At 40.4% G+C, this 25,745-nt stretch overlaps 1 protein-coding gene across 1 annotated transcript in view; it reads right to left on the bottom strand.

The window, feature by feature from the left end:
• xpo4 (exportin 4) overlaps positions 1 to 25,745 on the bottom strand; it is a 54,718-nt gene that overhangs the window by 9,029 nt on the left and 19,944 nt on the right. Inside the window, exons 7-13 of the mRNA XM_005745291.1 lie at positions 21,742 to 21,854; positions 10,361 to 10,518; positions 3,531 to 3,705; positions 3,231 to 3,407; positions 3,003 to 3,145; positions 2,690 to 2,835; positions 1,194 to 1,371 (exon numbers count right to left, since the gene is read on the bottom strand). Of these exons, the coding sequence (XP_005745348.1) occupies positions 1,194 to 1,371; positions 2,690 to 2,835; positions 3,003 to 3,145; positions 3,231 to 3,407; positions 3,531 to 3,705; positions 10,361 to 10,518; positions 21,742 to 21,854 (1,090 nt within the window). The remainder of the gene's footprint in view (positions 1 to 1,193; positions 1,372 to 2,689; positions 2,836 to 3,002; positions 3,146 to 3,230; positions 3,408 to 3,530; positions 3,706 to 10,360; positions 10,519 to 21,741; positions 21,855 to 25,745) is intronic.

Here is a 25,745-nt window from a genome sequence, read left to right as displayed (position 1 = left end):
GCCTTTAAACAGACGAGCATCCAGTGCAATGATAAAGCCTCCGAGCAGCCCAAGGCTCCCAACACTTCAAGCTGCACAGCTAATAGATGCTAAAAAATAAATCCTATCCGGTAACAGCACCTAGAGCTATACTTTGCATGCTTGAGCGTATTTAATTATCTGCTGGTGTATTTTTAGCACCAACATTTTGCACTAATGTACAACAATCCCAGAGTAACAACAGTGCGACACAGAAACTAGAAAAAATGAATGAGGTGCTGCCGTCGTAAAAGAAATAAAGCTGGAAACATCAGCCACCCTCAGTAAAAACTCTAATATTTGTGAATTACACTGATGCATGTTTTGTCATACATGTGCATTTATATTTAAAAGAGTCAAAGGAGCTTGCAAAGAAAAGCGTCTGGACTTCTTTAAGTTACTTGAAGACGTTTCACCTCTCATCCGAGAAGCTTCTTCAGTTCTAAGGTCAAATGGTGAGGTGCAAGCTCCTTTGACTACGATGACCTGGATGACTGAGAACCTTCACAGATATATTTAAAAGAGTTTGTCTGGACCGCCCAACATTAAACTATCGTATTACCACAGTACGTGTTCCTGTGTTTTTACAGCTCCACATTCAGACCTGAGTGAATGCAAAGAAACGAGCCCACCTTTAGATTTATGGGACAATAACAGTGACAAACTTTGCGTCCAACTAACTCCCGGCAGTGAGGAAACTGCACGTAGAGAGGGAGGCTTAGACTCAACACACAGTTTAATCTGTATGAGTCCAAAGATGTGATATCAGAATTATAAACCAGCAGTCAAAATGCAACAAAAAGCACAAAGCAAACAAAGATTCAACGTTTCTACAGTCTGGAGCTGCAAATTCTAACCTTTGAAAACAGCAATGAATGTGAGATTTAAGCATCTCAGCTACTCAGAAAAAATGGTTTTAACATGTGTGGGTCCCTGACTACTGGGCAACTACTTCTGCTGACATCTGAAGACACAATGACAAAACTCTCAGACAGCTGCTGGAACCTTAAACAGATTGTTGTCTCAACAGCTAAGCCAGAAGAGCAAGTAACAGCGTACCACAGCTCAACTTAAGATACTTAAATTTTTAATAATATCTGAAAAAAAAATGCGAAGGCCATGACAAAAAAACAAAACAAAAAGCAAACAAACATGAAATAAACAGAGCGCAATACCTGATCACAGAGTCTGTGCGGTTGCAGCCCGGTATAGACGAGGCCTTTTCTCCCGGTGAGCCGAGGATCTGCAGCGTTGTATTGATATCCACCTCTGTTGAGTGTTTGATGGAGAACTCCATCACCTCTGAGGGGATCAGTGGGGTTTCACCCTGAGGATCGTCTGCTAGTAGATAACCTAAAGAGCACAGACAGGTACAGGTAGCCACGTTGAAGCCTGCTCATTTTACTATGAGGGTAAAAGTGAAGTGAAGAAAAATTAACAGTTTAAGCTCTAACTTTGGCTTTTGTTTCATTTCCAGTCTTCTATGTTTGTAACTGGAACATCTTTTGCTCTTAGACTGTTAAAGGTTGGACTGTGATATATTTGCCAGAACATTCAATTTTTTTAAAGATGGAGTGTTTAATGAACCTTCTGATGAAATTATAACAAAAAAAATAAATGATTATTTATTGTGTCAGCCCCATAGACTCCCATGTTAAATGTTCTAACTTTACCACAGAAAAAAAAAAAACATGTTTACAACCTGACACAAGAATACCATTTTGGTCTCTCCAACTCATTCTTCCTTGATGCTAACAGTACAGGGAATACATTTTTATATACCCGACTTACGCTGTAGCTGCTTTAGCTAATAGGTGCACTGAAATAGGTCGCCTTATAAGGCAGTCACCTTCATTAATCAAATGACTGGGGTCTTAAAATGTGCTTATGGTGTTGGTTACGACCCTAAAGCTAAACTAAAGCTGTCAAAATGCAAGCTAAACAATTAATTAATTTAATTAAAATTAATATTATAAATAACTGCGAAGTAGCAGCTATTTATCAAAAATAAAATATGAAAACGGCATTGGTCATGTCAAAAACAGGCACAGCTCTACTTTCTCAGTGCTAGGGTGCTAATTGTTTGTAATAACTGAAAAGAGACAAATTTAGTGCAAAAAAAGTGTTGCATGCATGAAATACACTTACTCTGAACTCGTTTTAAATTTAGATTTGAGAGAAGAAGAAAAAAAGGAGTCTCCTTTTGGGACACTTGTCAATCCTGCCTGAATGGTAATACAGAGAAATTCACAATAATGGCTGCAATATTTCATTAATTAAACCCACAGACTGGGTGGGGTTCTGTTCTTCTGTCCTACTAACACATAAAGCCATTAAATGGAAAAAAGCTGCACTGGAAAAAACATTTATGAGAACTTATTAAACAGCCATATTCTTTTCTACGAGAACATCAGATGGCTTCTCATTTACTTTCTCAAAGTGTATTCAATACTATGTGTGCATGTATTATTTTTGATCTTGGGAAGTTTGCACTGAACCCCAAACACTGGGAAACTACTCTCTACTCTCAGAAACAACCACCGTGAGGTAATGCAACAGTGCTGGATTTACAGTAACTGCAGGTTCAGAGAGGAGGGGGAAACTGTATAACCACACACAAACGCAGTATGAGTCAATCTGTTTTTCATAATATTTCTGTCCTGCTGCTGACCTGAGACCAGTATGAGCCAGTGAATGTCCTCATATAAGTCATCCAGGACTTTACGGTCCACTGATCCAAGGTCAGACGAGGCCATAAGGTGCTGCTGGGTCCTCTGCAGCTGGCCGTGCAGTCGTGTTACTCGGTCCTCCAGCAGGCTGCAAACAGGTCAAAATGGAAATATAAAAATAGAAACACAAGCAGTGCAGCACTTAAAAAAAAACTAAAAGAATACAAAAAACTAACCAGATAAAGAAACAATCACCAGATCTGTAATCTGAAAGAGGTCACACCAGGTCGAGCTGGTAAGCTGCTGTGTGTTTACCTTGTGAGCAGAGGGATACAGTGGTCAGCTGCCACACGTCCCAACATGCCAATGCTGGACAGCTGGTCTGAGAACAGCTCTCTGTCGTCTTCCTGCAGCTCGTTGATCTCTTCCTCATCGTGAGAGGAAATCCCGTTCACCGACTGAGCGTGGTTCAGGAAAAGTGTGAGATAAATAACATGTTGATGAGTCCAGTGTTCTTCGTGTACAGTAAAGAAAAAGGCTCACCAGGTTGCGCGTGCCGTCGGGAGCTGCCAAGTGACACTGGATGTATGAGTTGAAAACTTGGATGGCTGGCTGCACGAAGCACCCGCGAGGGAAATGCTCCTCGTCCTGCACGAGCGTTAGCCACGACTCCAGCAGCTTGTCATAGGCCTCCATGTAAACCATGTCATCCTTATCCAGCTGAAATTTATTATAAATTCATTTTAAGCAAAATTGGAAGGCCTGTGAACATTTATTACCGCAAAGTGAACTCTAAAACCTTTCTCTGAGAACTGGATTCGATGAAGAGGGGTCGAAACTCACCACTTCCTCCAGGGCGGCGCTGCGTCCAAACGAGCAGGTGAGCAGCGTGAGGCAGTTGATGAAGGAGGTAAAGAGGTCGCTGGGCAGTGCCGTTAAAATACTCCGTGGGAACATGGTGATCAGATTGGAGATGATATTAGAAATGCCGACTGCCTCCGAGTCCTCGATCTCAATCCTGAGAATGAGGATAATAAACTTGATGAGCTAACAGAGCTACAAATATGCAGCAGATTCATCTTTAAAGCCATAAATCAAGGTTTACTGTATCTGCTGTGGGAATACCAGCAGAAAATAAATGAAAGTAAACGTGATGCACATTTCAAACACTTTCAAAAAGCATCTGTTTAATTTTCAGTTAAAATCAGTGCTTTGGCCCAAGGAAGGCCAGTTTCCACTCCACAGGGTGAGGCTGAGGCCGAACTGGGGGTCACTTTCCGAGTTTCCCTGCTGGTGACGGAGGTTTGGAAACACACATGAAAGTTGATCCTTAACCAAAACTCGTGGGCAACTTGACCCCTGAGCTGTTTTCCACAGCTGCATCGGAGGTTATTTTTATAGTGTTTCAGCATCAAACACCACCACGCACGCACGCTGCAAGAATTCAATTTCAAAGAGCATTTTGTCATCAGATTGCACTGTGAAGCATGCCGTGACGGGACACACTGGAAATCATACTTTCCTCACGTGCTGAATTCTGAAAATGAGATTTGAATGGTTTTAAATCAGTTTAAAGTGGGGAGAAAAAAGGACACGTGATAATGTCTTATTTCAAAAGGTTGTCAAAAAGGCAAAAACAAAACAGAAACAAAGGCCTTTAAAATTTTATTGTGTGTTAAGAATTTTGAAACTTATGGCTGGCCATTTATCCAACTCTGAAATATGTCCCATCTTTTATATGTGAGTTTTATGGGGGAAAAAGAAGCTCCACATGAACAACATAACTGATGAAACCAGGCTGGAACAGTTTCTCCAAAAATAACAAAACTTCCTACTTAAAAGCAATACTTCTCTACTTAATAACAATAATATAGATAAAGGTGTTGCAAAGGGAATTTTATATACAGTATCTTTTTAAAACAACATCCTCGTGTCAATTGTGAGCATGACACGAGGTACTGTACTGATGTTAAAGAGTTTTTGAAATATTCTGATAATATTTAATAATTATATCTCAACCAAATCATGTAGTGAGCAGGACATTAGACCCTCGTAAACTTTACAGTGTACAGACATGCTTGGCTTGCTACCAACGAGTGTGTTGGGCCCTTTATACCATGCTATAAGCTTTTGCTTACCCGATGTAATAAATGTCCAATTAAAGTATAATGAAAAGCCGCAGCGCCACTCCAAACCACCCTGAAGATTTCTTTTAATCTATTTGCACCTTCCTTGTGTTGCCTTTGCATTTGAGCTGACACACCTCTCCACACTCAGACCAAGTCAGAGAGTAACATTGTTAGAGAGCCTAGCCAAGGCCTCTCCGATGGACTTAAATTGCGAGCAGAACCGTTCAATCGATGTAGCTCGGCCGTCCCTCTCCACATGGTTTTCCGATGAGGCAACTGGAAAAAAGCTCCAAGAATAGGTCATTACAGTGAGTGAGAGTTGCTGAGAGGAGGAAAAAAAGAAAAAAGATAGAGACCCCTCCTCACTTGGTCACATGGTTCAACAGCGAGCATGTGTGTGCATTATGTGTCTGATCTGCACATACAAGTGCACCAATTTAATTCACATCAGAACCACAGTGACCTCACATACACCCACAATTAAATAGAAAACTTTTCTAGTATACTGTTTCAGACCCATGTATCACTTTGATGCAAAAACATTAAAAACATTACTGTGTTAAAATTCTTTTTTTTATATATGGCGACTTCTATTAATGGTTAATGCTAACATAAAGAGTGCAAGCCTGGTTACTAAAATTACCACCAAACTAAAGTATTATTCAGTATAAATATAGAATAAATGTAACTAAGTAAATGTGGGTTTTTTGTATGAATTGATTTTAAGCTTGTTTGGGCTAAAAACTAAAAAGTGATAAGCTGAAACTCAGTGAACCAAATGCTGACTGAGGTGAGTAAACCTATTCACATCGATCTTAGATTTCACGTATTCAAATATTAATCAGTGCCTTAAAAAAAAACAAAGTATCTGATTGACACACTTTGGTATTAAAGTCTTATTAAAGCGAAACACTTGTGATGCAATTTGCACAGAAACTCAAACCAGCAATTACAGTAAAAAAAAATCAAATAAGCTAAAGCAAGAGTGTAGTTTTTAAAAGGAGTACAGGGCTTGGAGTGATTCCACTGTTTTGTAGCCAAAACAAGTCAAATCGAGGTCGAGGTCCAAACATATCAGATTTTTTGCCAAGACATAAAATCTTTAATTATATTCTAAAAAGACCTGGAAGAGAGGCGGAAACCTAAAAATAGGAGTAACTGGATCTCATCTATTGCCTTATTTATCCTCTTATTGTTAAAAGCAGCTGCACTCTGAACCAGACTGCACTTCATTGGAAAGAAGAGAATTAAAACAGTCCCGGCTGGCACAACGACAAACCTGAAACCCTTCCTGAAGCTCATCGACATTCTGAAGGCCGCTACAACTCAGAAATTTTTATTCTGGAGATTTCATCAACTGATAATAAAATATAAAACCTTCACTCATTTCGTTTAAAAAAAAAAAGAGGTCCAAATCTGGGTCAAAATTATTTCTCACAAAGGGCTCAGTAATAGTTTGAAATAACTTAAATTTCCCATCAACGCTCGCTACAACACGAAAACAGGTCCCATCTTCATTGAAACATTCAAGCATTTAACCTTCTCAAAGTGATTTAAATTGGGCAATCAGGCTGCAGGCATTTTTAGGGTTTTCAGAGAGAATAGGTTGGGCATCGCTGACCTAAAGGTGAAAGATCCAATGCTAAAATTCTGATGAGGCATATTACCCATAAAAACTAAACTATGCTAATTATAAAAACCTCTTGATATCTAATATTTTGAATTTTCCTAGAGAACAGCTAGAGTACTTGAAATTTACTAGAGAAATATCCTATTAAAACATTTATTACCATATCCTATTCACATTTAAGAACAAACATAAGTCAAGAATATTTGAATTTATAGGACTCTCACAGCTTAATCACATGTGTCCTTTAATAGTTGTGGAAATTCATTCTTCCACTTGACAGTTTTTCTTTTTATTATAACATTATAATATAATTTTTTTTAAGTGCCATCAGTTTTACAAAGTGAATCTGTTAAGAAAATCCAATTAGAAATCATCAAAACGCTGTTTTAGAAAAAAGGTTTGACTGGAAACATTTTTTCTAAATGCTGCAGTTTATAGATAGTTTTCATTAAAAACAGTCTGATTAAAGTGGAAGGTTGAAATCCAAGGTTAATCCAGCCAGGATGCTAACTAAGCGAGAAAAAGATGAATCAGTAGTTGAATTATCTGCAGCGATCGTTGGGTTTATCAGTTTGTTGCAGAGAAGATGAAGATAAGAACTACGTGTGAAGGCCACTGTTGTAGGTGAAGGATACATATTTGATCATTTTTGTTCATATAATCTCTAATGAAAGTATACGAACTGATCCAAAACATAAGAAGTAATCAGGAGTTTGGTAAGATCCAGCACCTGTGTTACGCACTCAGCAGTGTGTGACACCGGCTCTCCTACACTACAGATCCACTGAAACAATCTGACTAAAAATGTATTTTTTCTAGAAAAAAGAAAATGACTTCAAGGTTGTTCCAGTGTGCGGATTTTCTCGTTTGCATTTTGAATCATAATCAATTAGGCAAACAAGGAATTTGAAGACAACACCTTGGACTTAATGACTTAATGTTTTGGTTCTCTGTCATTTTATAGACTGATTACATTAATATAAACTGAAGAAGTAAAAACAACAAAACAACTATTTATACTGGGACAAGGCTCAGACTGCCACTGGTTTCAGTCTGAAACCCAGCTTCAGCTTCTTAACCAGTAACTCTTGTCCCACCCTGCTGCTAAAAGATGGAGAAGTAACCTCTTTCAGTGCATCCTTCCCAATCCCAAAACACACTGATTGGCTGAACCCAGATGCAGAGACAATCAATAGCCTCGCAATATTCACCACAAGATCACAAGCTCTACACCTTCACAGGAGCACTGCTAACAAGCAGGTTCCAAAACAGGAACCCCAGACAGAGGAAGTGCTTTGGTTTCCACACACCTGCCAGCACAATTCATTGTGACAGCTGAATAGAGTCAGCCAAGGAATACAGCATAAATTAGAATCTGCTTGCATATACATTGGTCTCCGCTTGGAGATTAAAGAGGGCTTTTTTTGTTAGATGTGGTCTTATCCAAAGGTAGACATACACACTCGCAGGTTACTCTGGTAATAAATCCTTGAAACCAGACTCCCAGATTATTTTGTTAGAGAATGTCACAAGGCAAGCGCTGCATTACCTCTGACTGGAAGCTCTGGTTACGGAGTCATGACTCAACCAAAATTACAACCCTATAGGATGTGGCTGGAAACATCTGTAGTAAAAAGGCTGAAAAAATGTGAAGCACTGAGGCAAGCACTGGCTTCGAGCTGAGCTCCAGGAATGAAAAACATGTATAGACTGCACTGATAATAAGCTGAACGCTGGAACACTCAGTTTAGTCTAGTGGAAGCTGCGCAATATTCTGGTGCATCTCTTTCTTTACAACTAATGAAGACACAGTACTTCTGACAACAGAGCAAATGCTACCTCCAGCTTTCACATTAGCAAGCAATAGTAAAGACATTTCGATTATAGAATAAGATGCTCGACTGTGGCTGACCAAAAACCTTAAAACAAAAGCTGCGTTATCTCACCTCTACACTATGGAAAGTTAATACTAACATTCATATCATAAAATTTGATTGAAAAATGTGCTGTTAAAAATTAAAATCAGGCTTATTTTCCTTTTTACATGATGTATCCTTTTCGTTTTAGTCCTCTGTTCATATTTTGACTTCACGCTCTCATGTTGATGGGTTGGATCGGTTAATTTAATTTAAACATACAGATAAAGCAGGCAATCTGATTGAAACGATGTGCAAAATCACTCAAAATAGTCGCATTTACTACATATAAAACATCCACGACAGCAGACGTATCTTCTTACAGTTCATATGGTCTGTTGTGATTTACATAAACCCTTTTGTTTGCTTGTACTTAGTAAGAATCAGGTTTTTCAAATAAAAACAAAAGGTTTTAAACTGTAGGGAGAGAGATGCTAAAAGGGTTTCAACACGAGCTGCCCAGCTGGAATAGGCAAGCAAACCACATCAGTTTTATTACAGGGTCAGGCAGTTCTGTATTAGATTAGAGGAAGACTATAAAACTGATACAAAAAACACACCCATACCCGGTATTTTCCAGTGTTCGAGAGCTCGCTAATGTCAGTTTTTGTCTTCTTTGGTTAAAAACGTGTCTCCGTGAGAAGAATAAAGGGATAATTTAATCCACTTCGACGTAAATTTAGTTTAAGAGGAATCTGAGAAACATAAGTTACTAGTTTGCTGCATTTGTCACTGAACTGGAAGCCAGTTTCCTGCAGAGCGCGCAGATGCTACAATCAGAGGCTGTTAAAACAGAGACTCAACAAGCAATTACTTCCTGTAAATAAAGCACAAATGGTACAGTATGAGTCACGCTTCTGCTGACGTTGGCCTCCATCACTTGTTGAGTCTCTAAATTTAAGAAACATGACAACCTTGAGATACTGGGGGGAGATAAACAGCTTTTGAGGCTGTCACCAAGGATAATGTAACGACAACAGTGGTTGCTGCTACTGTTTTGTGCATAATGTGCTGTATTCAGCCGAAATGAACGCATTTTAGATGGAGTATTAAAATTAAATCTGCAGAGTTTCAGCCTTTGTAACACAATGCTCTTCCCAGTTCTCTCCTGGTTTATCTGCTTAACCATCTGTGTGACTGATGTAGATAAAGGTAAATAGCTTTTACACTGTAGACACACTTTATTAATGGAGCAAGACAAAGATCATTTGTAAACTCAGTAATTCACCCTTAGATGATTTGAATGCTTTTAATGTGTGTTAATGTTAATGCGTTTTTTTTTTAAGTTTACATATTTTTGGAAATGCACGTGCACAATAGGAATTATTTAATAAAAGGAAACATCATTTAGTGCAGCTCGTGGTCAGTGTGTATTAACCTTGCGATCTATGGGGAAGCTACTTTAACATGAAGCCTACAGCACAAAACTTACTTATTATTGATAACAACGCTCTGTGCTTAAAATTTAATGCGGAAAGAGTGGTCACCATAGAGACTGGCCCAACTTAATGTGGTTTACATTCAGCAGCCTGCAGCACCTGATTAGCAAGTTAGAGTGCATAATTGAAAAGAGTGCATACTTTGCAAAATCTAATGTGTTTTAAATGGCAAAGCTAACATGCTCATCTTAGTAGGTACAATAATCACCATGTGGAGCAGATTAGCAAGCATGCAAGCTAACCCTTTCTGAATAACCAAAACAAAATGCAAAGCACAGATAAGGCTGATGGCACTGGCAGAAAATTCTGACCTTTACTTGGCTTGCTATCATATTGTGGTTTATAACTTAAATCCTTCACAAATCAATGACATTCAACTGACCGTCGGACATTACGATTCTGCTAACATGGCTAAAACATCAATGTTTCTCAATAACAAGAATTCAATTTGGTATCTACTTTTGATACATTTCTCCATACCTGTGCCAAAATTCGACTTCAATACCTCAACACAAGCACATAAACGAAGACTACTGCAGTAACTATTATAGTCACTCACCCATTGATCATACTGAGCAGCCCCTCCATCAGGTGGGCCAGGTAAGAGATCTGGGCGTTCTCATCTGGGAATACAGGCCCGTGCATGGAGGCCAGCTGGGCCAAGCACTGAAGGGAATCCTGGGCCATGTCAGAGTCCTCTCGAATCTTCCTGTGTACCTGAACAAGAGGAGAATTTCTTTTTATCATTGTTTTTAAAGTAGAAAAGCAGAGCCTTCGCATAAAAAGGACAGAACCTCTACAATAATCAGTCCACAATGAAGCAGTGAGTGCTCTGGATAATGAAGTACTCCTGTACAGCAAACGTACGGAAAACTGCTGAACACCGTCTGTCAGCTTTAACAATTTAGTGAAGAAGAAAAGATGATCTTTTTCATCAGTCTTCATCAGCCAAAAGGAAACAAAAGTTTCTTTTGGACTACACATGATCAAATATTAATATAACCTAGAGAACAACAATCTTGAGCAGCGCTTGAACACACTTGACCTGCCCATATGGAAAAGAAATAGAAAAAACTTATAAAAGCCTTGCATCAGATGTGGACTACTTCATATAGTGACTCATAGAAGGCTTATATGATTTACTCATGAAAGTGGCCACTTTCATATATTGTTTTAGGAAGTGTCCAAAACATACAAGTTTCATTTATATAATTTTCTAGGGATCTTATATCTGTTTTCACTCTTGTATGCTTTTCATACAAGTTTCACACAAGACAGATACAAACTTTATAAGCTTTATATAAATCTTTTCAAAAATGGGTGTGCTCGGCAAAACCTATTAGTCTGATTTTCTCTTTCTTTTAACTTAGGAATGATATTCCAATTATTCAAAAGTATGGAAGCCCGTTTCCGCCACAAAAAAAAAAAAAAAAAAAGCTAGTATCCATAACTCGAAATTTCGAGTTACTTTTCTCAAAATTTCGAGTTAGCTCTGCCAATCAAAAATATACGTGAATGAGGTCGCTTTCTTGTTACCCGGAAGCATATGGCGCAGGACCGCGCACTCAAAAACGGATCCCAACAAATTAAAGTATGTTTGCTGATAGTAACACCATGTGATTCAGCTAATAACACAGGGATTTCATCATTTGTGAAGCCAGGCTGAAAACACTCAGCAATCTGTGCATTCACGACTGGATGTAATACCGGTAGCTTAGCTGTAGCATTTGTAGCTGAGGGCTTCAGCTTCCGGGTAACATGGAAATGACGTCATTCACGTAGATTACTGATTGGCAGCGCTAACTCGAAATTTCGAGTTGCTTTTCTCAAAATTTTGAGTTAATATGTCGAAATTTCGAGAAAATAACTCGAAATTTTGAGTTATGGATCCTTTTTTTTTTTTTTTGTGGCGGAAACGGGCTTCCATACAAAAGTCATTGCAAATTACTGTGAAATTATTTTTCACCAATATTATTTATTTAAATTATTATTATTATGTTCATCGTCAGAACTTTCTGGCAGGTTCAAGAACAAAAGCCCACGATAAGTGTCTGACCAGTAAAATGTAGTCTGTTCCTAATAACAAACATGACCAACCATCCCAGGCGAGATTGTTGTGGCACAACCAAGTGACCTGTAAATATACTGACCTGTAATATTTTCATAAAAGACAAGCAACACGCAGCATTCATGAATACTTAGACCGACCGTTCACATCCTCTATGGACCATTTTCTTAGATATTTTTTAATGACAGCACTATTGACAATATGTCTTACCCATCAGAAGTTTAATGATAATGATTTCTGAAATAATATCTAATCAATGTGTGACTGTTATGTCATAATTAAACACTGCCCGTGGCATTCTGCATTTTAATAAGTTTTTATTCTTAAAATTAAACTGCAATGTAACAAACACCACTTTGAAATAGAAATGTCTCAGGTTAAGAATAAAAAGGTGAACCTGCCTCATCCTCCTGTCCCCAAAAGCGAAAAAACAAAACAAAAACCATACCAGCTGATAACCTGCAGGATTTATACTCACTGGTGTAATCCCACTACACAGCACACTGAAGCGTCGTGAAATGGCGAATTGATTGTGATCTGTCACTGTGACCCAGGTCTCAAACAAACAATGGCTGAGCAGCCTCAATCAAAATAGAAGAGGAAGAAACAGACTCCTGATGGGGGAGAAAAACAGCGAAAACTAAACTGGATGATTCCGTCTCAGTTGCGAGCTTCCATTCAGTTGTGGGATTCGAGGGTTGGTTTGTTGTTTAAGGTCACACTTCAGCAAGAGAAATAGCATTATTGGATTTGACTGTGCATGCAGACAGGCAAGTGTATGGCAAAGCAGCAGCAGTAAAAGCTCTGAAAGTCATCACAGCCTCTCAGCAACATGTGTTTCCACTATGTGCACGTCTGGAGCTCAAATTCCTTCTTCCTGTGCGCTGTGGCTCTCTTCTCAGCCGGTCCGGACTCTTTTCCTTTTTCTTCTTCTTCTCCGGTCTCCTCAACTGTCATCCTCTTAAATCCAGAGAGAGTGCTCCTTCATCAACTCCACACTCTTAAACCAACACATGGCCCCATCGCTGAGGCAATCAAACTTTCAACCTCCCTCTCTCCTTTTGCTGGTGCTTCCTCCTCCTCCCCTCAAATGTTCTCCCCTCTTGCTTCCCCCCTAAATTCTTTATCGCCCCTTCTCCCCGCTCTTCCTCTCTTCTCTTCCCTACAGCTGTGGTGTCCGTTTTGTCATAAGCCGCGCTGCTGGGAAGAGATCTCAGATGCTAACGTAGCATAACGTTAGTCCTCTCCGTCGCTGCCCTCTTCCAGAGCATGAAGTCATCCTCTGGAAGAGCTCAGCGAGAGGACAGGGGAGGAGGCGAGAGGGGCAACTGGTGAGTGAGCGAGAGAGAAAGAGGGAGGGGTGTAAGAGGCAGACCCAAGCGAGACCCAAGGACTGAACAGCGCGAGCTCTGAAAAAGCAGCTGCACCAGCGAGTGAACCATGCGATGTCAGTAATGTCAGTCGCCTCGACTCTGACTATAAGTAGAGATACTCAGCGAGCACGTGCGAGTGAGTGTGTCCGGGGGGAGTGGATGAAAGCAAGGAGAGCTTTCTGGCACAGGTGATTTTCTTTATTTTGAGGAATATAAAAAACACCCCTTATCAGTATATTAGGGATAGCTCGCTATTTAAACGAATCTTAGCCAGTTTAATAGAAACTCTATTCCAAAACAAAAGATCTTCTTTCAAAAGGTTGTAAAGTTCAGTTTGTTCACATCATTTTAAATGGGAACAGGCTATATAATAAACTGATAATCAACCTCCATCCTCCTGAATTTCTGTGGATCCAGCATTTGGCATCTTCTGTTAGTGAGTTCTCATTCCAATTTAATAAGCTCCAAGGCTACGAGAATCTGTTATTGAAGCATCGCATCCCTCCTTGCTCCGTCTTTGTCCTTTAACTTCAAATCGTGTTTAAAAGAAAATGAAAACATTCCAGGGAGGTAAACCGGGCAAACGAAGCAGAGATAAGCAAAGATTTGATTTGTTGTGGCCAAAATCCCCCGGCACCCCCATACTTCAATAAACTGAATTGGAATTGGCCATGATTTGGATTGTGTTAACAATCCAATTCAGGGTAACAGATTTATGGTTCACGACTCACAAATCAAACCAGAAAAAAGAAAGAAAGAAATGCGCTCCTGACACCTTTGGCCTTGAAATATGCAGATTCCTCCTCTGAAAACTGCTCTTTTGCCATTTGTCTGTAGCTGGGGACCCAGCTCTCATTGCTAATAATGGTCCTCGACATGAAAGCGGGGTCATTTTGACAAAGAACTTTGTGCCTGATGCATTTTCAGGTCTATTTTAAATTTGCAGACTGGAAGTACAAAAAGAAATTGACTTTTAAGGAGCACTAATACAGTCCAGAGGTAGACAAGGAGACGACCCTCAAGGGACTATTAGACAAATTTAAATCAGGTATCATTTTTATACTCAGCTTTAGAAAACTACTTTATGTTACGAAATGGGAGGGTGTAATATCGGTGCGCTGACAAACACTAGTAATCCTTGATTATTCCATCACAAATTAAGCACATAAAACATCTCAAGTTGATTCAAAGTCTTGAACTTTGTTTGGTTGTTTTTCCAACACTCTGACGCCCAAAGAGTGATGGCCTCTGCATGTGAAAGAGGCCATCACTACACTGAAAAACAAAATAAACCTGTCTTAGCAAAAACTTTGGAGGGGCAAATCAATCTGGCAGATATCTTAAAAATTTGATGTTCACTGATCAACTCGCCAACATAAAAAGGCCTTAAAAAAGACCATAGAAGACAACTATAGGAGATGATTGCAAATTCACTGTTAAAATATGTTGTTATATAAAGCCTGTTGCTGATCACTAGCACGACTGGTTTCTAGATTTATCAAATATGAAATCCTGACTGCAATACTCCCTGTTGTGGAGATTATCATTGATACACTGAAGTTCAAATGTATTTACTACTACATATTTTGACAAGGCACCAAACCTCGACTTTCATTAGAGCAGCTCTCATTAGATTAAACAGGATTCCAACTCCAAAACACACGCTTTTCAGTGTATATCAAAGTACCAAGCTTCAACACCTGACACTATCGTAGATAAATTATGTAGCCAGGCAGAGAAGAAAGAGTGGTAGAGTGGGGTGAGGAAGACGAGAACCAGCAAAGAGAAAAAAAATGAAAGAAAAGGACAGGTAGACAAGACGGGGAGAGGATGCAGACGAAGAGCAAAAGAACAGACAAAGAAAAGGAGTGGGAGAAAGGGAAAGGCAGGGAGAAATGAGGAATGGTATTTATAGAAGGAGACAAAGCCTGGTGTCTGTTACCTCAGGGGGCTCAGAGGCTCATCTTTCTGTTTTTTCAAATCAACACAGTGCTCCCAACTTATTGTCTTCGCTCGCTCTTTTCCACCATCACTCTCTCTTCCTCCATGTCTCAGATTGGGTTACTGTCTGCCCGCAGGCCTCTGCTGCAGCCTCATTAGTCCCTGCACTCCACACTGATTGTGTTTACTGGTAAACATGTAATGCTTTAGCGCATGCAGGCTTTTTTCTAGTTGGCATGTAAACGCAATTTCATATCCCAGTAATCTACATCATAATATAGTACATTTTATATAACTTAAGAAACAATAGACAGTAATTATAATTCGTTTTCGCTACTGTTGTAAATACTGAATTAAAAAGAAAAAACGTGCACTTAAATTTGCATAATAAAACTGGCCTAGAAAACCTCTCAAATTTGATAAATGTCCCACAGCATATACTCTATCATCCTCTATCTCATTCTCAGTTAGGAATAGCTGATGCAGAGGTTTAGTAGAGAGTCATCCCGTAACCTAAATATCTAGGTACAACTGGCAAATGAGAGACTAAGGCATTTCACAATCCTAGTTACTAAACTTTTGACCTTAACAACCAGCTGGTTCTCAAAGAAATGTGTAAATTTAAATGCCTAATGGCTCTGTCAATAGGAAAAAAATTGCAAGATTGCAAATAGTTACAGTGACTAACTAGTTACCCAGAGGTTGAGTGTGCAAACCATCAACTGCTGGGTAACGACATTCAATTGCACAGGAACTGCACAGCTCACATGGTAGGAGGCAACCATTCTCCAACCAACCACAGTCAGACTGAGACAGCTTGGTGAAGGTTTGCAAATAAGTTCCTTCTTATTTACAAATGCAGACAGTTTGACAAACTTCGGCAATCTGTGTCAATCTGCACCAATGAATGTAACTCTTATATGATGCGTCTCTTTTGCAACATGAGACTTAATTCAACTAGGTACCAACTTGTTGTATTCTGGTTATATTCAAACTCAAATCACAACAACAGTCGCCTCAAGGCACTTTATATTGTAAGGTAGACCCTACAATAATACATACAGAGAAAGACCCAACAATCATGTGACCCCCTATGAGGAAGCACTTTGGCAACAGTGGGAAGGAAAAACTCCCTTTTAACAGGAAGAAACCTCCAGCAGAACCAGGCTCAGGGAGGGGCGGGGCCATCTGCTGCGACCGGTTGGGGTGAGAGAAGGAAGACAGGATAAAAGACATGCTGTGGAAGAAATAACAAGTATGATTCAGCACGGAGAGGTCTATTAACACATAGTGAGTGAGAAAGGTGCCTGAAGAAGAAATACTCAGTGCATCATGAGAATCCCCCAGCAGCCTCCACCTATTGCATGTATATAGGTGGAGGCTATACATGGGGTCTTGCTTTCCTGAGCGTCTATGTCATTATGCAGTTAAATCCCCGATCTGCAGCAACAACATCGTTATTTGTGGAGGAACTTCAGAATTTCTGTTTCAGATCTATGAGGCAGTAGAAGGAGTTAATCAGAATTGCCAACTTGATCCAATTCCATTGCAAACAACCCAAAACCTGACTGGTTTCATCCTAACGCATCAAAGTCACAACAACAAACTGGTCTCAGTCTTTAAAGCATCCATTTCAAAGAAAACAAGATCACAAGTCGACTGCACACTGCTGCAGTAATTTTGGTTGTGCTGCCGTCCCCAGTCACCGTTTTCCCTAATGTGATTGGAGCACACAATTCACACGCTAAAATCCGCTTCATCACTGCTGCCAAACAATGTAACCTGATATCATTTCAGCTTGTTGTGAACCTGAAAAAACACAATAGGGAGCTGGGCTAGTGGTCTGCTGGTGGGTTAGTGATGCATCGGTGCCTAGAGATTCCCAGACTCCACAGAGGCTGGAAAAGATGAGATGTTACCATGCAACGTTGGAAAAACCTGAGTAATCGCTTTGTTTCTCTCGTGACTTCTTCTATTCCAACTCCAGCGTGTCACGACAACCGCGACTAACTACTGCAACTTTACCGACTGTTCTTATCAACTAGGAAATAATTCAATATTATGTAACTAGAGATTTGTGTTGGATACATGTCTCAAGTTTTGAAAGAGCAAAAGGAATATTAGATTATATGTGAGTTTGTGAGGCTGTGTGCCTGTGCTTTCATTTTTATTCCTGCGTGTGTGTCTACTCGTGATGAAATAAACCAGATGCATCTGATTTCATTGCATGAGTTATGTTAGTGCGAGGGTACATAATCACAATTTGATGCTGCTCTCTAAACACTTGGAGGCAAACTGAAACTAAAAAAACAGCAAACAACAAATCCATAGTTGGGGGGCCAAAAACATACGTGCCTCCGCTTGTGTGCGCGACCCTTTGTGCTGCCTTCTTTTCTGCTCTTTCTTTTTCGGTTGCAGTGGCAGGGTGCGCCGTGATCACGAGGTGCTAAAAATCGACAAAAGTGGAGTGCGTTTATTTTGAAGGAGCAATCAGTGGCGGTTTCTTCCTTTCAATCTCCAGCAGCCCATTTATCCCCAAACCTCTCTCACTGCTGAAAATTGCATCCACAATTCCCTCCCTCTAAATTGTATTTGTCTGCTCCATCTTTTTCTATCCACCAAGATTACCTCCTTCCATTCCTGCACCTCCTCTAATTTTCTCCTCGCTCTCTTTCCCATTTCCCTCATTCCTCCTACTGTTTGTATTTTCTTCCCATCTCTTGTTTCTTACCCTCTTCTCTTCATCCATCATCCCCCTTCCCTGAATCTCACAGCCATAATTGTCCCGAGCTAAAGCGAGAAAACAGATAAGTGCTTTTCTCCAAAAAACCCAAGGGGCCGGAATGACACTTGGGTGGACTGAGCGTCTTTTCAGCAGCCGAATGGCTTCGACGCGCTGCATAATTATCAAGATGACTTCTGAGATATGTGCTCGTCCTCTCAGCCAGAATGGAGATCTCAACCTCTGCTCTGGGTGGTCACTAATCATCTGCCTCCAGTATTATCTCATTGGTTTGTAGATTCATTCTAGTAATTGTCAGTGAACTTACAGACTGACTCAAGCCACTTGCTTTAATGCCTGCCTTTGACTTTTATTTAGTTAACCTGCTACTTCCAATTTATTGCTGTTCAATTTAGACCTTATTTGCATAGCTTTATAACTATCAACATTACTTTACATTACATTACTTTTGTAATTACTGACCTAAAGAACCATCCGTACTCTTATAAGCTCTGTCCCCATTAAGGTCAGATTTGTTATAGTCCACATTCCAGGCAAGTCAAAGTTTAACCAGGAAGTCATTCTGTAAAGTTTAACTGATGTTTATAACACACAGTATAAACACTAATTTTTAGTTTTACCCTTTCTTTCAAGGTAAGTTTCAGCTACTGTGAAGGACTGCGGAAGTTCTTTGTGATCACCTGGCAGCTTGTGTTTCTTGCTTCCTCCTTCTATATAAACACGGGGGGAAAAACAAGAAAAAAGAAACCGTTGACAGGAAAAAGTCCAGAGCTTTTATTATAAAAATATTCTGGATTGCTGAGAATTAAAACATTTTTTTTAAAAGACCGCTTAAAAAAATAAATAAATAAAATCTTAAAATACTGGCAGCTGCCAGTGCTACTCCCCTCAGCTTCCTAGTAGATGGACATATGGCATCAATTTGAAAATCCTAGGGGACATCTTTCCTGATGTATTGTGTTCACAAGATTTTAAGAAAACTTGACCTCTGACCTTGAGGTTGAGGCTAGCGAGATTCGAAGACCTATGGTATTAATTTGAAAATCGTACATCGCCTCCTTCTTGAGTTCTGGGATTCACAAGCTTGCCTGCCTGCCCACTGTGGTGACAATACCCCATCAGCCTTTTACAGCTTAGGGGGTAAACAAAAATAAATAAATCAACAATATGTGCGATGTCTCTGATCAACAACTAAACTTTGTCTGCATTCACAACAGCTTCTTTTTTTAAACTCACAGCACTGATAAAGAGGGCAAAGGAAGGGAGACTGACAGGCACCCACCCACAGACAGAGGGAGACTCCCAAGAGGCCCTCAATAGGATGAACTGTGTGTGTGTGTGTGTGTGTGTGTGTGTGTGTGTGTGTGTGTGTGTGTGTGTGTTATGGTTGGGTTACTGTGGTTGTTAACAGGGGCCCCTAATCCTGGGCTGGGTTCTAATCCTGCCACTGGACTGTGACCCTGATGGCGCGTGTCTATAAGACCCCCCCCCCTCGACACACACAGACACACTCTTTAGCCTGTTGCCACTCAGGGACACACGGCAGCTGAGACAGCAGAGTATCCCATTAAAGTGAATAAACACACCCAAACACACCTCAGATCCAAACAGAGGGTATGCACAAACATCTAGTGCACCAGCTCAAACTGTCAAACTGACATAATCCCGTAGAGACGGACGTGTGTTAGCAACACACATGAAAATGGAGACAACACAAGAAGGATGATGGTGCAACATACGCACACAGACACGCACACACCGGCAGCTGACATCTCCACAGCAGCCTTACAATAACAAACAGTTGAGCTACTAGAAATACCGCAGCGAGAGATGAAACGGGAGGTCTGACAACTGAAACCGCCGCAAAAAGCCTCCCGCAGATTCCAGCAGCAAAGAGAAGCTACGGAAAAACGACAAATATTTTTATTCGAGCCAAACGGCCGCGATCAGCCAATCAAGTCCTTGATTAGGCTGCTGTAATTTGTACAACAAACTGTGATTACATCCACTGCTTAGCGCCAATTACAGTTAATGGTGATTTCTTTGTGATCAAAGTTGTGACAATCAGAGGGAAAACTTTCTGCTGTGTAGAGAGAAAAGAAGAAGAAGAAAAAAGACTGAGACTGTCAAAGAGTGGTAATTATCAGGCAATGCAAATGAGGCCTTATGAACAAAACATGAGTGTTTCACCAGTTCAACAGCAACAAAGCTCTCCAGACACAGCAGAGGAAAATGACAGGATTGTAGTCGCAGCTGAGAAAGAATAACTCAGACCTCTGGCCAACAGGATATGCAGACATATAACCAATGAAATATCGCATTCAGAATAATTCACAAATAAATAAATTATGACATTTCATTTTTCACATCTTAACGTGAATCACTGAACAACAACAACTCAAACTCAACTATATGGTAGTAGTTCTGGCATTGTGGACAAATGCTAAATCCTGATTTTTTATTTTTATTTTTTTTAAAAAGCCCCAACTTTTCAACTGATGGAAGCATAAAGTGCAGATGACTTGACATGAATACAAAAAAAAAAGAAAAAAGCATACCATTATTAGGAGGGAGGGTCCCTTTGGTGGTCACGTTCCCTTAAGATTTTTTCATGTTCACTGGATTGAATCAAATAATTTCTGCAGATTTTTCAGTTTCTTCCTCAAAACTCGTAAACTGGATTCAGATCTAGAATATGGGGAATTCTCCTGATATAGTTAAGCTTTTGAAACCAGTGAGAGACACGATGCTGTAAAATGTTGGAAGTAGCCGCACACTGTAAAGAATAACACCCAAGATAAGCTGTGGCACCACAACAACACTGATCTGTATTATATGCCCTAAAATATAGAGAGAGGGATCAGCCGGAGTCCAGATCACTGGTGATGCAGATGTTAATTCTACCGTCTGTAACCTAAGCAGAAATCAACAGTCACCCATCCAGGGTTTCCCAGTTAGCCACCTCGAGGCTTGATGTGTGACCACAACTGTAAAAACTAAACAATCGAAGCCTGTCAGCTCTCAGCAGTATGTCTGCAAAAGAGCCCACAGCTTCAGTAGCGTTTAGTAGAGATGTAGAAGACAGGTGGAAGATAAAAGGAAGGAGCCACATATGGCAGCAGGCAACTGAAAGGCTGTACAGTGAAGCAGTATCTGGTAACTGGCTGCCAGTGAGCAAAGATGGATGCTGGAAGGAAGAAGAGCTGACCAGTTTGTTCCAATCCTCTCATCCGCACTGTGTGCTCAGCCAGCGTGGGCCGTCTCTTAAAACACACGGAACAAAAATACACATTTACTTCACCGGGCGGTCCTCTGGACAGTAACACAATAACACGACCCCACGGCAAAGCACTCATAAATCTACTTAATGGTGCATTCAATAAACCCACAAAGCTAGTGCAAACTTAAGATGTGCCAAACGAGGCGGTCAAATGAAATCCTTCTGCCCCACATGAAAAGACGAGTTCTCTCTCTTTGCTTATAATAAATAAACCGCCTTCTAGGGGTCAGGAGAGGAAAGGAGGAGACAAGAACAACACAATAAAGAGACAAAATGACTTTGTTTTGGATGAAAACTTTGGGGAAAAGTCTTCTGGTGTAGTGGTGATTCTTGCTATACAAGTTTCATCAGAAGCTACTGTAACAACTTCATGCATGCGAAAGTGTGCAGAGGAACTCATGATACTTCACATCAGGGTTTAAGGTTCAAATTCAGCATCAAACACTTCAAAATAAATTAAAATAAAATACAACTTTGAGAAGCTGGTAGAGCTCCGAGAAGAAAAACAGAGATCCAGCACGGACGGGATACTCACAGTGAAGAAGAGGTCCATGACACGTGTGTCCAATAGCGCTTCCCTCCAGGTCTCTGTGGGCTTAAGCGTGACGTTCTGCGTGGCCTCGAACATGGCGATGTAGTGGCGCCCCAGTGAATCGCCGCCAGTTAAGGCCAGTAACAGCATGAAGAGGAGGAGGAGGAGGAGAGGGAGGAGTACCACACAAAGAGCACACTCTCAGTTGATATTCTGGTTTCGTTTGACTGGCAGCAGAAACTTGTCAATTGTTAACCAGCTCTTCCTCTCATTGACCCTGTCAATCTTTATTCCACGAGTTTTTGTTTTTTCTAATTTTCTCACCCTGCCCTCCTTGGTGGCTTTGTTTTCTTCGCTCTTCCTTCTTTCTCCTTTGTCAGCTCTTCATTTGCCACAGCTTTTACCCACACAGTAAATCTCAACTTCTTTCTCACACTTTTGCCCACTGTCCCTCTCCCTGCATCTGCTTTCTCAGACTTTCCCCGGTCTTTACCCTCTGACTTTGCCTGACACCTTCTTCCCTTCTTGTCCTCTTATTCACCCCTCTTCCTACCAGCCCTCCCTTCTTTCGCTGTTTTCTCTCTTCTGCTTCCTCAAGATCTGAAAAGCTCCAGACACACTCTCGCCGCAGCCAATCCACACTTGGCCTCTTTGTCCACTCCTCTGCAAGACGTCCTCGAGACTCCTTACTGCCCTGAAACACTCCCCCTCCCTCCTCAGCCAATCACTTTGTCCCTCCTTCGGACTGCTTCCCAGTCCTGAAACCAAGGCCCCCCTCATACTTCTATCACACTCTGTCCTCTCATGTCAATCAACACTCTTTTCCCTCATGAACATTTTTAAATTGTACTCCTTGGTCCTAACATGACACTTTCTCTCTCCTTGTCCGCACAACCCGACCTTCTCATTTGAAACCATCATCTTAAACCCACAATCACTCTCTGTTCTGAAGGCTATAAAAACCTTTTCATCTTAATGTCCCTCGTCTCCTTTCTCCCAAACAAATCTGTTTTCCACGCTCTCGCAACACAGTCTCCTTATTTAAGACTTTCTCTGCACCCACAAGCTTTTCACAAACCCACAACACACACACACTCTCCCTGTCCTTATTCCAAAACTCTAAAGACACATCCACAACAAGCTTTTTATTTTCTCCTTAGCTCATCAAGAACAATCCTTTTTACTACTTCCCTTCCCTAGGCCAACCGGGGCTTTTCTCTCTCCTTAACCAAGCACCTCACAAAAACCCACAACACTTTGCACTCATCAGACAATTTGTCTTGCTTTATTAACCACCATCAAGAACCACTTCTTTGTTCCTTATCCCCCCAAAAATAATAAATTTGTCTCCTACTGTAAAATACATTTTCACCACAAATCAAACAACAAGTAGGTTCCTTCTGTTTTCTGTCCTCCTGGCTTTTGGAAGTGCAAACAATCTCTTACCTCACTAGAGAACAATCCATCAAACCTCTCTCTTCGTGGCCTCTCTGCAATCCTCCCTCCAACGCCGGCCTCGTCAAAACAAACTGCCACAGGAGACTCAATAAACCTGAGATCATCTGTATATATCAACAGCTTCACAGCTTCAGTTGACGCTTTTCATTATGAATTAATTTACTGAATATTTTTCTAACACATTCTCTCATAACCTGCTTAAGCGCATGGACAGATGGATTTTTCTGACAGAAAACAAAAGACACTATCCCAAACCAAAGGATGACATCAAATATTTTGTTTGCCAGAGGAACGGTTTAAGGCCCGACCAGAATCAGCTACAACTGAGGAGAACCATCGGCTTTCATGTGTGAAAAATTAATTTCCATAGTTGCTACCAACTGCTAAATCCCAAGTTAAACCCAAAGGCTAAACTGGCCTATCCATCCATTTTCCTAACTGCTTATCAAATTCAGGGTCATTGAGGGCGGGAGCCTATGTCAGCTGTTACGGGGTAGGGGGGTGGACACACCCTGCACAGGTCACTAGACCTAACACAGAGAGTCAGACAAGCAATCACACTTACATTCAAGTGCACAGCCAACTTGGAATCATCAGTTAACCCAACATGCAAGTATTTGGACTGTTGGGTTATACAGGAGATCCGCTAACTGCACACCCAAAGCTGCACCCTCCCCTCACATGAAACTCAGGGACACACAGGGTGGAAAAAAAAAACCCAACGAAAAAATAACTTAAAAACAAACAAACAAAACAAAACAAGATAAAAAAAAAAAAAAAAAAAAAAAAAGCACACCGATCCATATCACTACCCTGCGGCTCAGTGACAGCACAAGGAAACTTCCATAGGAATGTTTGATCAAAGCCAAACGGCGACAGAGGCTGGCAAGGTCACGCATTCCTGCCACACCAGTCGACAGTCACTCCCCGTGCACACACCCCACCACAACACACCACACCACACTTCTCGGCACAGAAGTTGGCACCTGTTTAAGGGCCTGTGGGATTGTGTGTGTGTCCGTCCATCCAATGATTGGCTTTCAGGCTACTTTAAAAATAGTCGTGGCGAGGCACAGGACCTCTAACTGAACCTTAGGGGGAATGAGAAAGAGGTCAGATAAGTAGTGAGTGTTCCTCAATGACTAACAAACAACTGGAGTTAACCATTTCATTCTGATTAAACCCTTTCCTTTCACGATTAGTTCCTCTGAAAGCCCCTCTTAACTTGATTTTAAACACTCTTTTTTTTGTCTAGCTTAAATGTCAGTTGTCATGTTGGCTTTGTAAAACTAACCAAGGTTGTTGCCTTTTAACGTTCCTGTCATGTTTTAAATCAAATTCCTGTTTGTCAATCATCAGTGGAAAAGTCCAGGAGAAAAAATATATAATTATGAGGCCAGAGACAAAAGAGAGAAGCAGGTTGGCGCGTGGTCCTAATGCAAGTGCGGCTAACTTGCGACACGCAACTAGACACAGTCTCCACAGGGAGGGACCACCTCTGTGATAAAGGTCGTACAAACACTCCTAAAGATCAAATGACTGAGACTAAACTCACAAAACCTCAGGAATGATAACTACACAGCTACTTCAGACATTTCATGCAGATGGACAGAGCAGTGATGCAGTCTGACAGGCAGAATTAGAGGAAAACTGGAAGAAATGTAACTGGTTTGAACCCTCCACTGTATTGGATTAAGAGCAGATTATAAACACTAGTGCTCAGGAATACATGTTATCCTTACAACTTCCAAGCAGATGACTGAAAATAACTTGGAAGCAACTTTCTAGGAAAAAGATAACATAATATAGCCAAGTGCAGCATGCTTATTAACACTTTTTATACCTGTGCAATGTCCTTGTAACGAAATGGAATTTTAATTATTTTATTTGAAAGTAAATATTTAAGGGCAGGCCAGCTAAAATAAGTCAGGTTCTTACAAGACCATATTATGGAGTGGAAACATTTTCTCCTCCTTCTACATCTTTATTTAATAGTCGCCATGTTGCTGTGCACGATGTTCTTTTATTCAACTTTTATTTTACTTTACAAATATTAATGCGATAAAGACTGTTTTCCTTAAAATTACAAGAAAAAAAATACATGCCATCACTATTATAGGCAATCACGACCTTACAATCACTGAGTCTGACTTAATTTTTTTTCCTTTTACAATCATTGTTCAAACGGAGTCTCTCCTCTCTTGTAAAATACCTGGAAGTTAGGTAAAGTTAAAAGACTCCACTACTCGACTACTTGCAATGTAAGACGGGGAAATATTGCTTGTTTAACCACAAAATTACCAAGAAATTACGCAGTACTTAAAATTACTTACAGAATAATTTGTCACCCTTCCTGTAAAACACCTGAAATTAAGTAGCACTAAAATGACTCGCGTTACCTAAAATTACTAACACGTTACCTAAATTACAGCATAATTCTTTCTTTGTTTCCTGTAAAAACATTACTTGTTAACCCCTTATTGCACTTTACCTACCTTTAAGTATTTGTAGGTGAATATAATATAATCCCTTCATTGGCTTCCTGTTAA

Source organism: Pundamilia nyererei, unplaced genomic scaffold (assembly GCF_000239375.1).
Source record: "Pundamilia nyererei isolate P.nyererei 1_Seehausen unplaced genomic scaffold, PunNye1.0 scaffold00157, whole genome shotgun sequence".
NCBI lineage: Eukaryota > Metazoa > Chordata > Actinopteri > Cichliformes > Cichlidae > Pundamilia > Pundamilia nyererei.
This window is presented reverse-complemented; position numbering and strand designations above follow the sequence as displayed.